A 14,468-nucleotide genomic window follows, 5' to 3' on the forward strand; every position below is an offset into this window, starting at 1 on the left:
TTGAACTAGGGACCCAATGTTTCAAGAGTTTCCCTCAGGAAATATGTCAGCGGAGGTGTTGAGCAATGTCATCTCATGAGTCTAACAGATCCTGACTGGATCTCATGTTCTGATGAGTTTAGTGTGATGTGTGACCATGTGATGGTCTAACCAACCACATTACAGTAGCTTTATGGAGTTTATTGTGTCATTCAGTGACTCGCTCTTTCCCGAAAGTTAATGTTTTATTTCATAAAAGGATAATAATTTCCCGTCTTTATTCAAGGTGAGGCAGCCGGCCTGTACAATAGAACACAGCAGGTACCCTGGCATTTTACCGCATTGTTGGTTGTTCATCTGTTTGGTAGTAGAACTGGGACGTTCAGATCCTTACACCAGCTACAGTCCCTAATGGTGTCGTCTTTGCAAGAGAATCTTGTCCAGTGCCCTCAGAGTTTGTTGTTAAACATCGTGTTTCTATATCTGATTTAGTTGTGGGGTTTCTTTTTATAGACCAATTTTGTAGCTGCTTTTAAGTCTCATGATATGGCAGTACAATGCCGCAGCACTTTGGCAGGGGGGAGCACAGAGAGACTACTTAAGAGTGTGCATTTTGCTTGTTGGTGATTATTTTGTTTGTGCTGATGCTCCAGCTGAACAAATGAAATCCTTGGATGACTGAATATGCAAAAGCGGTTTCAAATTATGCCATTCCAAAACACTGTATTGTATAATTTCTGGTTCAAAGAGTGTTGTTTACATAAATGAACACAGACATCCAAACAGTTTCCTGCAGCTTCATTGCTCTATAGATACATATTTGTTTTTCCTGTTGTAGTGAACCATTCAGTTCTGAGCTGTGCACGAACAATTACAATCAAAGGGAGGTTCGCTCACACAGATTTCAGTTTCAGTCACTTACCTTTATGTAGTTCTTTAGAATATTTCATCTTATTGTCCATTGACAATTGGCTATTGAGTGGACAAAATAATGTTCCTGTCCTCTTTGAGGAATTGTCCCAAAGAGCCGCATTACCTTTTGTTTGTGTAAGTTGGGGTTGATGGACAAATTGATGATATGGCTTTATGATAATGCCCAAAAGCCTGGGTTAAAGGAAGGCATGAAATATTCATAAAATGTTATGTAGGTGCTGTTTTATGTTGTGCCACATTCCTTGCAGGCAGCACATCTGTACTACAGGAGTGTTTTAGAACAGAAAGAAAATCCTTATTTTTATGGTATGCATTCACTTTTGAATTCAGTAAGGGTCTGATAATGGCTTTGAAGCTGAGTAACTTTGAATTAATTGACTGAAAAGGACATCACCTCGGACATACACGATGTACATGTCAAGCAGCACTGCTGTTGTAATCTGCTCCCCTCATTAATTCGACAAAGGCTTACCTGTCCCTCCATGCCTCTTCTCTCCGCAGCGTCGCAGTGGGTGTGGGTTTCTATGGCAACAGTGAGACCAATGATGGCGTGTACCAGCTGACCTACTCCCTGTACAACGCCAATCACACGCTGGGCGGTGTGGACAGTCTGGTAGGTAAAACACAGACCTCCTCACATCAGTGACATGTGATGAGTGTCTCCTACACATAAACGCACATTAAGCTCGTAATGTCCCCGGATGAATAAAGTGGCATCGTGTTTTTAAAAACTAAAAATATTCAGTTCAGTTTGTGCTATTTCACATGCAGCTTATAGATGAAAGACCCATCTAGGAAGGAACAAACAGCTCTGACTGAAGGCTTCAGAAATATTGCTTGTGATGTATTCACACACACTGTGACACACATAAACACACACATCCAAGAAAGGAGGAAACCCCAGAGGACTCAATTTAGTATGCCTTTAAATGTTTTTATAGTCTTTTTTTATGGCCTTCTACCACTATACACAAATTGACAGCCAGTCCACACAAAAACTCCTCCCAGACAGAGAGTTCACACACACACACACACACACACACACACTCTCTCACACTCGCCCTCCCTTCTCCACCTTCTCCCATTCGCTGTTGCTTCAGCATAACCAAAGAATCGTCTTGTGTCTTTCTTGTGCTCGCTTTAGCTCCGTACGTGTGCACGATGCTGTTCTATTTTTATTTGCCTCACTTCCCATCTTAGAGGCGCTCATTACACAGACACCCAAATGTAGCTTGCTGTTGCCAGATTCACACTAATGACAAGGCGTTCTTCTCCTTGTAGTCACGAGTCGAACTCAGAAGTATAAACAGTTGGGTGTTTTTTCTCCTCTGTAGTCTTTCCCCACCGATGTTTTTTAAAAACTTTTTTTGTGAAGTAATATTAAGATTGTATGTCAACCCCGTTAGTGAAAGTACTCAGCAATTTAGCTTGGTAATGGACGGTGCTGTGTAGTCAGCCAAACTGCACGTCTGACTCCCAAAAACACGACCAGCACAGCTGTGAAAGCAAGACACTCAAATCAGGTGACATTTTAGTGGTGAGCAGGGATCTGAAAGTAGCAACTGAAATTATGAAGACTTGTGACTTCACTTTGAGCTTTGCTTTGACAAGATTTGTCTGACATTACTTCAGTGTTGAAGTATCACCTGAGCAGATTGACTTGACACATGCACTTGCATAGATTTACTTGAAACTTGTATGTATTGACTTGAGACTTGACTTAATACTTGTAAAAATTAACTGAGATTTAAGACTTGTGTAAAATGATGTTAGACTTGTATAGGTTGAACAGAGACTTGACTTGAAACTCTGACAAACAACGTATTCATGTTTTTTGGTGTCTGAACATTAGCTGTGGTCCTGTGATGGCGTCCGACAGCAAGTCACCCAGACTCTCTGCCTTGTCTAAGAGTAAGGATTAAGTCTCCATCTGCATTAATGGAGATTAATGTGGTGGTTATGTGAGCCACTTAGCGTGGGGCAACTCAAAGTGGCCTCAGTAATAAACACTTTACTGAGAGGGTGTAGAGCCCACAGCACACTCACTACAATGTGTTGAGACTTCTTACGCGATGAGGGATGAGGGAGAACGATGTCACATTTTAATCGAGTGGTTCTTGGCTATCTGGCTCCGATTGATGCATTTCATAAATAATTTCAGCAGGAAACATGTAAGAACTCTGATTATGGATGTTGAAAGATCAGTAGGGCTGCTGCAGATTGTCAGTTGGGATTAGTTCTCACGTGACATGCATTAACCAGCTAAAATAAACCGTAAACACGCCTTTTTGATTCACTCCATGTAATCGATTTAACCACAGCTTGCGGTACCTTAATACAGAGACATAGATACATCTACTTGTTGTTTCTAGATTGTATGAACAATTCACTGATGGTCTTTTATTACTCTCGTGAATCATTTAGCCATGTTCATTTCTCAAAGTCATATTAGATAGAGATGCATCGTGCTCAGTCAATTTGTTCCTCTCGGATGTGTGAACTCGTGCAAACACATAATTTGACATGGTGGCCTTTATTTTAAAATCTCATGCGTGTGAGTGTGTTTGCTTGTGAGTGCGCGTGTGCGTGCATGAGTGAGTTCATTGCACGCATCTATAGACTGTTAAGGAGTCTAGTTCTTGAGAAGCACAAAGAACCCAGTGTGCAGCACACAGTTCCCAGTCTCCCCCCACCTAATCAACCATGAGCCCAGGAGACAAAGCCATTTGATGGGGAAGAACAAGGAGCAACGCTAGCCTGTCTGATTGGCAGAGTCAAGATTGAAATCGGTATTGAAATCATTCTCAGTGAAGGCCTCACTGCCATTTAGCCCACACAAATGCCTTTTAGCCCAGCTCTGAGAGTGAGTTAGCTTCTAAAGACTCGCTATATAAGAGAGGAAAGGAAGGAAGTTAGACTCATTATCAATAGGTGCTCTTTTTTCTCGGCTACTGTTGAGAGCTGGATTTGTTACGGTCTGGAGTATATGCTTATGATGTGCTTATGAACACACACACATATTCACACAGAAATGCTCACAGTCTTTAATAGTGAGAATGTCCATTACACAAAGTGCTTGCATACTGAGGGAGGTGCGATTTGGAGACGCAAAAAGACAAAAAGGCCGTAAACTCTGGAAACTTGCCAGCCGAGATGTTTTATCTATGCTGTAATGGGACTGATGTGACATTTGATGCATGTAGCTGCACTAATAATAACTCTATTGTTTGGAGGTGGGTGTTGTGTGAGAATTTTGGCAGCCAGCAGTCACCAAATGGACCGGGTCAATGTCTGGGTCAGTCACCGAGCGTTTGGCCAGAGCTCAAACACGGTTTGGAAGTTGGCCCAATACATAATTACAAACATGCATGTATCTACAGGACTCTCTTAAGAGGCTTTTTGTAATAATACAAAAGTATTCATAATATGAGGGAACGGCTATGAGTTGAAAAACTGAACGGAATGATTTTCGTGTTTGAGAGAGGTTGAAGGATAATGAATTTGAGTGGACTTGAGAGGGGCGATAAATGTTCTCATGTACCCCTGATGTTTTGATATTTACCCTGCTTCTCTATCATATGGAGGAAACCTGCACAAAAATGGGGAGACCGTTTGCCTCCACACGGACATGTGGAGGTCCAGGTGGAGTTCAGACCTGCATGCTGAGAGGCCGCTATGCGAACCGCTGAGCCACCATGTGGTGTGTGTCTGTGCACATGCAGGTCCACAGTCTGACCCTGGTTTGTGTCCAGAAAAAATGATCACTGAGAAACGGTCCTCAAAGGAGTCTTCGCAATCGGTCTTTAGATTGGTATCCTATTGCTCCATTGATATCACCACCACAACACTAGCTGAATGTTTTGCACATCTGGTATTTAATCCACAATCAAAATTAGATTTATTGCCAAACAAGGTTTCGCAATGAATTTGCTTTGGTATATCAGATACTTACGATACAGAATGTGAGAAGAAATATAATAGAAATGTACATCATATCTGTTTTTTAAAAGAGCTAGATAAGCAATAAGAGGCACCTATACATTCAAAGTCCCGGAAGAACTGATCTTTTGTTTAGGAAATAGAAAGCACTGCCTTCCCTTGGCGTGAATGTGAAGTTCTCTTTGACATCTGCATACGTGTTTTAGTATGTGTGCTGGGAGGTGTGATCCAGTTGAGATTCAACTAATGGACACTTCTGCTGACTGTGTTAGTCTCACGTGGGTGGATGGGCAGCCTCGTAAAGCTAAAGGGAAAGTATTCTGACGCTGGTCCAGAGGTAGTCTCTGTGGCCAAACCACTTTCCACTCCACTTCACCTCTGGAGTTTCTTAAGAAAGTGAGAGTTCACACTGTGAGAGAGAGACACTCATAGAGTTAATGGCATTGTTCTCATTTGGTTGTGTATCCCAGTGTTTTGAGCAAACCATTTTTAGCGAGATGGTTGCCACTTCCTTCCTTTGGTCAACAATTGTAGCTGTGTGGGCCCTGGGTTTTCCAACGGTCGTGATTAAATGTCCGCTCTGTGTTTCATCAAAAAACCCATAAACACCTGCGTGTCCCTGCAGGATAACCTGGAAAAGCGAGTCATAAAGCATATGATGAGGAAAAAGGAATGAATATATTTTTAAAGAGATGTTCTGCTGAGCTGCGTTACACAGCGGTGAAGATGGTCTCTATCTTTGGGGTTAACAGAGCTGCTGAGGCACTTCAGACCCATGTTCCATTTCACGCTCTAGCTCCCACATTCAATTTTAATTGAAGAAAGTCTCTCCACTATCAAGCAGAGACAATGAGTCAACCCAGGAAAGAAGCTTTAATCCTATATCTTTAGTCCTCTAACTTTTGTTTTACCTCAACAAAAGCACTCATCGGTCCTCATTTATCAAACAATTACAGGACTAATACCGAATATAGGGGAAGTGATTCTTCGGTGTTTGTTCAGCAGCCAAATTGCAGCTTGAATGATTTCGTCAGCAGCAGCCATAGCGTGAGAACTGTGTGGAGCTGGGTGGCCATTTACAAACTGTGTAACAGTTAGAGCAGAGCACAAGATTCGAGAGGCAGAAAGTTGTCTTCATCATCGCACCTTTCAATAAACAACACGAAAACAAACCTTGGCAGGTCATTTTCTTTTTCAGCTCTGAGAGGTTTTTGTCTCTGAAGCAGCACTTCCTCAGACGCCATGTACCTGCACAAACGGGCTTAAAGATGAGATCCAATTCTTGTGAAGGAAGTGGGATTTGTAGATTTGTAGATGGATTGTAGAGCCCGAGAGGCGGTATTGTAATGCTGGTGGCAAGACTATTCAAGATAATTCAACAAAGAGTCTATTTTTATTCCTGATCTTGCTATATTAACTGTCAGATGAAAATAACCATCTGATATCAATTATGTGTAATAATGTATAATACAAGTATTTAGTTCTTTGATGCTATGTGAAAGACGGTTTTTTTCTCTGTAATTTAGGATCAGATTTTGTCAATTGATAGTTGAGCCAATGAGGCAAAGAAAAGGATGTGAAACAAAATTACCACAGTGAGCTAGAATCTCCATTTGATATTTGGCAGCACATTGTCATTTTTTTCAGCCTGAGGCCACTTGTCATTTGTCGCAGTTATGTAATTAATCGTGATTCCTTGTGGGGTTTTTTGTTGTTGTTGTTCATCCTCCGGCGTGTAGGAACGAATATCCCACAGTAAAATAGCTTTGCTGCAAACACATTCCGCTGCAAATTGTTTGTTTAGAAAGATGTGAGCCACAGAATGCTCCTCTTTGCCCTTAAAACATCAGACTGAGATCAAGACCGAGACTGGGACTGGGAATCATATCTTCTTGATCGGTGCAGCTCACTTACATGGTGAGGATCAGACCAAGACGAAGGAGAGATTAGCTGGATTGGCTGTCTCCCCGGGCCTTTTAGATAAGATTCTCACACAGGAGGCAAGGATCAGATACCAGCCTTCATTTCTCATCTGCAATTTCATCTGCTCAGTATAAAGAGGAAGCTGTTTCGAGGAGTGATAAGATGGTAAACTACAGAGCACCACGGGCCTGTGAATATGATCTCAGTATGATTCTTTTGTGTCATTTTGAAATATTAAAGTTACTATGTGTCTTCATGTGGTTTTTAACATAGTATAATTGAAACTGTCTATTCTTTTCTTTGTCTTTTTTGATACCGCCAGGGCGAATCTTCAAACTCTACACACAGCGGATGTAAAATAATAGTTATAAATTATTTTGTCATTTAAAATATTGATGATAGTGATTTTTTCTTTTTCCATCTTTACAGAAAGGCTACATAAGCTAATTTCTCTGGTGAACCTGCAACTTCCTCTATGCTATGAAAATTTTAATTTGCCCAATACTTTGGCTTATTCCTTCAAAAGTAGTGATATTCCCTTCAACCTCAACTGCACTTTGTGTTCAGTGCTATTTAGCAAATGTTAGCATGCTAACAGACCAAACTAAAACAGTGAACCAGGTAGATATAACTTGCTAAACATCAGCATGTTAGCTTTGTCACAGTGAGCATGTTAGCATGCTAATGTTAGCACAACTGTGCTAGCATGGCTGTAGACTGTCAGTGTTTGCAGTCTTCTAGTGTCGTCCGCACATTCAGTGCAAACCCAACTAATTACTTCCACCCAACCATTCCTCGCCTGAGCTTCAGCAAATCCCATCCCTGACAAACACAGCAACAATATGAGTTTTCCCTTCTGTAAATGCCAAGTACCCAAAGCTGAATGACGGAAATGTATTACCCTTTTTAATTATCAAATAGCAGGATGTCTCTGTGAATGCCATTTCCCCGTAAACAACTTCTCCCTTCAAGCTAGGCGCAAATTAATTAAAGCCAAGGAAATGGGTAGCGCCCGTACAGGAGATGTTCGCTCCACACAATCTGGTGTAGATGTATTTGGCCAACAAGGTAAAAATCTGATGTGTTTGCCTTAGAGGATCACACTTGGAGAATGGATTAGTTTCTATGTGATTACATGGCATAACAAATAAACTCTTGGTCTCATTAGTGAGGTATCAGTTTGTAAGAAAAAAGGCTGACAAACAACAGCAGTTGTGGAATACAAAACTCCAGCTCCAAACCTACTATTTCACCTCTGGGCTCTGTAGTTTTGGCTGTTATCCAAGTTGAACTGTTTACTCAAAATGAACCTCTTCACCGACACCCACACTCAGTATTCCAGCTCTCCCACTCTGTCCCCTCTCTCTGCTCCACTGCTGATTGGTAGTACAGACCAGCCTCATGTTTAGGCTGACCTCACCTTTGGTCACTTTTTTTTTATTTTTGATTTTTTTTGGCAAAACTTTCTCTGGCAGAAAAGTTGGCCAAAGGCACCCACACATGAGCAGGTTTCTCTGCTGTGTTCAGCTTTAAGAAATAATACATGCAATCATTCTAGTAAAAAGGCGGAGGATATGAAAACATTATTACTTTTTCAAACTGATATACAGCCGCCACCTTTATGAAACTTGTGCTTTACTGTTACCAGAATGGCACCCAATTACCAATTATGTCACTCGTTGCTTAGCAGTGCATACGTTATGCCTCATGAATGGTTAAGTTAAGTAGTGCATGGTCGGGCTGAGCTTTGAATGAATGGATGAATTCAATTAACAAGACAAAGAATTGTGTTTGTCAGTCTGTCTCACGTGCATTTGATAGAACAGATGCACTTCTTATCTTTTAGTAAATAAATGCAAACATCAGCATGTTAACAATGACAACACTACTGTGCTGATGTTTAGCAGGTACAGTCTTTACCGTGTTCACCATCGTAGTTTAGTGTGTTAGCGCACTTCATCTCACCCCTCCTCTTCTCTTGTACCCTCCAGGTGACTGGCACCATGGGCAGCATGAAGAGCGGCCTGCACCAGCACCTCGCAAGGCTGGACGAGATCTTTGCCACGCGGGGCGACTACGTGCAGACGCTGCAGTTCATGCAGCAGATGGCTGACAATGTGATCAAACAGCTGCTTGGCTTGCCTGACTGGGAGGAGGCTAAAGTGGACTTGGCATCCATCGCTGATCAAACGGCAAACATAGAGTACTACAGGTGAGGAGCAGATCTGTGCCATTGGCCAGGATGCCAATGTGCAGGTTTCTAGTTCAACAGAAAGAGAAAAGCAGCCAAAAATGGAATTAAACCAGAGCTGAGAGGACAAAATTCAGGATGTGGATTTTCTTCTAAATTTAAAATGTTTACTGTTGCCATGAATATTTTGGATGATTATAGTGCACCCACAATTTTGTGGGAGGCAGAAATGTATACATGCATTTCTAAATGCAAATCAGTAGAGTTTATTTACAGGTTATACAGGCTTATTTGGTAGAGAATGGCACAAGCACAAGCGAAGATTTACCAGGAATGACCCATCACGTTTATATAATCATATAGAAATCCAACAAATTGCTTCTTAAGCAAGATACACTTAAGCTCATAATATCATGCCTCTTTTGACTGCAGTCACTGAGCAATTTGTCAGTTGAACATGCAGCTGAATAGATAATTCATGTGTAGGTAGTTACATTCTCTACGTTATGACCTGAATATATCACATGATATTTAGTAGATGTAATGTGGTTGCATGTGTGTGTCATCCACTTATATGAACGTGAAGTCCCTTGGTTCTGTGGGACGTTTGACATTAGAAGAATCCTTTCAAACCGTTAGCAGTCGTTGCATCAGCACGTATAGAAAATAATGATAGCACAACGGTCTTAACAACTATATTGTGTTCAGAACTGTTATCGTAGGTCTTGTCTCATTAGTATTATACTGATAGTCTTATCATCTCAGAACAGAAACGGGCCCATGGCCAAGTTTTTTGCCTTGTGTAGGCTCGATGAGTGTTTCTGTGAGTCTGCAGTTACAGACAGGCTGGTGTGTTTGTATTGATTGTAATGTGACTCCTCTGCTCTGCCGATAATTCAATACCCCACAAAGCTCAACGCTAATAGAGTAGGCAGACTGAGAGCAGACAGCCAGACATTGTAAGTTAATGGATTCATTATCACTCGTCAACCCACCCTAACAAATAGTTTTGTGTGTGTGTGTGTGTGTGTGTGTGTGTGTGTGTGTGTGTGTGTGTGTGTGTGTGTGTGTGTGTCGTCTGGCTTATGAGAGTCTAAATGTTGCTGTGTCAGAGTTGGCTGTCTATCTTCACTACACTCATCCTGGAATATTTCATTTACTCTTCAAGCTTGCTGTTGGTCTGTATCAGTGCTGCATGGGTTTTGTGATTCATTTTAGTAATATGACAAACATCCATTCCAGGAATTGCCCCACGCTCCTCTTAATAGGGCCCCAAAGTTACCAGACTCTTTCTATTCTTATTCATTGTGGTCTATCTAGTTTTCTCTCTGTTCCTGAGGCTGACAATGTCAGTGCATTTTTCAGTTTTAGCTAGAAACACTCTGCAGTGCACAGGTATGTTAAGGGATGCACGTTCAACTCTGTCTATTCAGCTTCTTGATTCTCTAGACCCTGATTAAATACGCTTGATATTTACTCTCGCTGTTCAAAAGTCTAGATTTAATGGGTTAATGTGCATTTGCTGTTATGGCACTTAAACTGTAGAATGAACCACTTTTCACTACATCACTTTCACTTTCACTTCACTTTCATTACATCTAGAAGACAGATTATAAGTAATTACTAAAATTAAGTACCAGTTTGAATGACAGTGACCAGAGAATATCTATTGGGCACATGTAAGACGAACATACACAGTCATGCTCACAAGCCAGGAATTTGGTTCTCAGGTTTTTTTTGGTGGGAGAAATGTTGTCCTTGGTATCCATTCCCAACGAGAACATTTCATATGGTCCTTCAAATAAAGGTGGCTGTGATTCACATCTGAAACACATCTTTCTGAAAGGAAAACCTCAATATGACATTTGAGTCTAATGTAAGCAAACATTTACCATCCTGAAAAACCACATTATTACTAAAATAATATGTAGATGAAAGAGCAGGACAGGCTTACTGTCACTTATGTCTCTGCACCAGATTTTGCTTTCTTTCCATTTTGCGGTAGCTTAGCTCTTGTATTATTAATTCAAAACAGGGCACAGATCGACGTCAAACCTATTCTGCATGTTATGTAACCTACATTGACATCAAACTAAATTAATTAAAAAAAAAAGGCATTCATGAAAAATGTTATCGCTTAATTTAATAGATAGAATCAATGGCAAATTCTAACTGACCAAGTCTACCAAAACGGCAAAGCAAAGTGAAGGTCGAGGGTCTTCTTGAAGGTGAACACTGTAGCAACACCACAAAGCCACCAGAACAGATGCACAGCCCACTGCATGACAGTAAATCCATTTCTTTCTTTTTTTTTTGTTGCATTTGCTGCTTTACAGAATACAGCCTCTAAAGCACAAACGGCATCGGTTAAAACAAATGGCACGCCTGTGGATGGAGGCTGCGTGCTGTAAGGTGGCTGGTTGGCTGGTGTAGATGGAGCACTTTCAGCATGGGCTATTTAGCTGAAGCCTCCGGTTGTCCAAGTAGCTCAGAGAGTCGGCAGACAGGGAATGGAGATTTCCACGCAATCCCTTCATTCTGCAGTACTTAACATTGACCATACAATGGCAGGTCTCCACTATATTCACTAATCACACACCAACTTGTTAGTGATGACAATTCCCTCTTGTGGACGACGATTGGAGGAGTTTAGCAGCACTGTGCACACAACTCTCAACACAACACAACACAACACAACACAACACAACACCACTTTGTGGTGCTACTTTGCAGTACTGCCAAATTTAATGTACTCTGACAGTTACAGTGCACAACTAAGTGATCACATGTGATTAACTGGGAAAAAATTGATTCAACCATTCACCCCTTAAGTGTTTTAAGCTGGTGAAAAAAAAGGACATTATGATTGGATTTATGGTAAAAGATTTTATGGGCTCCTTAATGGCCCCGTCGCACTTGCCATTAAGCCCACTATTGGTAGATTATGACCTGTGACCTCTTGAGAGAGGTTCAGTAAAGTGTCATTACTATTATCATCATCAACCTTTTAAACTGAAGCCAGTACATATGAAACCACTTCACTTTTTGCTTTTTGACACAACTCCTTGAGAACATTTGCTTTCCTGTTATACATAAGTGTAACCCGCCATCCCTGTGTGTCTCTATGCTGTCCTCAGTTTGAATGTAATTGGATTAAGACAACACAAACACGGTGGCAGTGTCGCTCGAGAGCTTCCATGTGCATGTCGATGTCCCAGCTCCTTGTACTGTACCCTGCCAAGAGGGGAAAACGAGGAAGAGATGGCACGGAGGTGGTGGCGAGGGAGAGAAGGGCAAGGGAAAAGGGGGATGGGCTGAAAAGAAAAGAGGCAGAGGGACAGAGATTAAAGAGTGAAAAAGAGGAGGAGGATAAAGAGAAAGATGGGAGGAGAGAGTGAGAGAAAGGGAGATGTAGGAAGCATGCTGCAGTGTGATGGAGACACAGATGCATGGGAAATAAAAGAATTAATTCAAAAGAAAGGAAGACTGTACAGAGTGAACATGCTGTAGGAGTGTAGCAGCTATGATGGAAAAAGGGAGGAAGATGAACTCAGAGATGATATGAGAGAAAATGAGATGACTTTGTGATCAATCAAAAAAAAGTGATCTACAGCTTCTCCCCTCAGTTTTTCACAGCATACAACATTTAGCCATATGGATTTGAGGCCACTGATTATCAACCATCTGGACAGACTCTCTGTGTCCGGTCAAAGACTGACCACTGCCCACATAACAGATGGAAACACTGAGGAGGGCAATACTGCACAGGAGTATACCCTCAAGCACCAACACACACTCTCACACACCTCAGATAACAGCTCTTGTATTTGTCTGCTGAGGAAAGAATAAGTGGGACACTCTTCCCTTCCGGTTTCTTGGTCCCACTTGTTTTCTCCATGTCATTTTTCTTTCAGGCTGTAATGATTTAAAATTCAACTTTTTTATTTTTTCAGTTATGATAACATTGTTCTCAGCACGTCAATCGGCTCATTGCTAAATCTAATCCCCTTTACTGTTGCTATGCCTGTCGGGATTTTTGTTCTTGCACAGCACAGACACAGTTTACAGTGACGATGGTGAAAGATTGCCACTTGAAATGCTTAATAAGTTTGAAACGGTGGGTCTTTGTTTTCAGGCAGAGGTAGACAAAAGCAGGCTGAAGTTACGCTACATGTCCCAGGCAAAAAAATCTGCATCCTCAGCAGCTCATTATCCATGTAGGAAACCTGGCAAAAAGAAGCAGGACTGTTCTTGTATTGTGAGGCACCTAGTTAAACAGAGTATAATAGCACAGTATTACAAAAAATACTAAACCTCCTCTTCTTTTGGCAGAGCAGCCATTCACCAGCAGCAGTTTAATGTTTGTCTCTGTCTGTCTCTGCAGGTGGCTCACCTACCTGCTGCTCCTCATCGTGGACCTGATCATCTGCCTGCTGGCCTGTCTGGGCCTGGCCAAGCAGTCTCGCTGGCTGCTCACCACGTGAGTCTAAAATGCCTCCTAAAACTGAGCTGTTTACTGAGACAAGAGCTATTTTTTTGCCTACAAAGAAAAGAGGCAATCTGTGCTATTTTTATGGTTATTATGTGTGATTTTCTTATCCTGCACAAGTGGAAGGAGCGGCCGAGGGAAGTCTGGGTTGTCTGGGAAATTAGCAGGCAAAGTAAATTACAACAAACTGGGAGACAACATGGAAACAAAACCACAGCCTTTTTGTTTCCGTCACATTAGTGCTGCAGCAGCTGCTGCAGATTTGTCCATTGTCCATTTGTCCAGATGTTATAACGTGGAACTGAATGTGCACGCTGTAACACAATGCTCACTTCTCTAATCAAACCCTAAATTATTCCTCCTACATCATCATTCCTAAAGCCAGAACAAATGTATATGTTTTCCAGTTACTCCCAGATGCATTTACTTTACTTCATGTAGAAATAAAACCAACCACATCTAAGAGGCTGAAAGTTTAAAAAAAGATTTGAGTTTCTACCACCATTCGCACCCACATGCAGATCATTTATCTTTTAAGATGCTTTCAATTTTGCCATGAATCTTTTATACCCAACCAGGAACAACGCATATGAAACATTTTAACATAGAATGAAATGAATTAGTATGAGTTGTGTAGACAGAAGTAGCTCGAGGCTTCTCCTCCATGGGAAATTGCCAGTGAATTAGGCAGCTAGATACTGGATACAGATACACATCCTTGTTCAAACACTGCCCAGCTACTCTTGTTGTATTTCACCATGTGCCCTTTAGCATTGCCAGCGGTAGGTTGAACTTGCTCACAGTGTTGCCGTCTCAGTGGCTTTGCTCTACAAATTGGTTTGGAGAGCTGTGGAGAGATGGGAGCGGAGCCATTTGATGTTATCAACAATATAACTTCCTGAAGATTGTTATTCCGCTTTAACACTTGACTTGCTTTAAATGGCTTCAGACACTATGTACTGCATCTCTGCATACTGTGTACATCTGTATCTGTATTATTCAGCTTTGTATTTT

At 41.4% G+C, this 14,468-nt stretch overlaps 1 protein-coding gene across 1 annotated transcript in view; it reads left to right on the top strand.

Moving 5' to 3' along the window:
• ttyh2 (tweety family member 2) overlaps positions 1-14,468 on the top strand; it is a 48,778-nt gene that overhangs the window by 17,720 nt on the left and 16,590 nt on the right. The window contains exons 3-5 of the mRNA XM_070852090.1: positions 1,414-1,525; positions 8,766-8,986; positions 13,350-13,445. Coding sequence (XP_070708191.1) covers positions 1,414-1,525; positions 8,766-8,986; positions 13,350-13,445 — 429 coding nt within the window. The remainder of the gene's footprint in view (positions 1-1,413; positions 1,526-8,765; positions 8,987-13,349; positions 13,446-14,468) is intronic.

The sequence above is a fragment of the Pempheris klunzingeri genome, chromosome 20, assembly GCF_042242105.1.
Source record: "Pempheris klunzingeri isolate RE-2024b chromosome 20, fPemKlu1.hap1, whole genome shotgun sequence".
Taxonomy (NCBI): Eukaryota; Metazoa; Chordata; class Actinopteri; order Acropomatiformes; family Pempheridae; genus Pempheris; species Pempheris klunzingeri.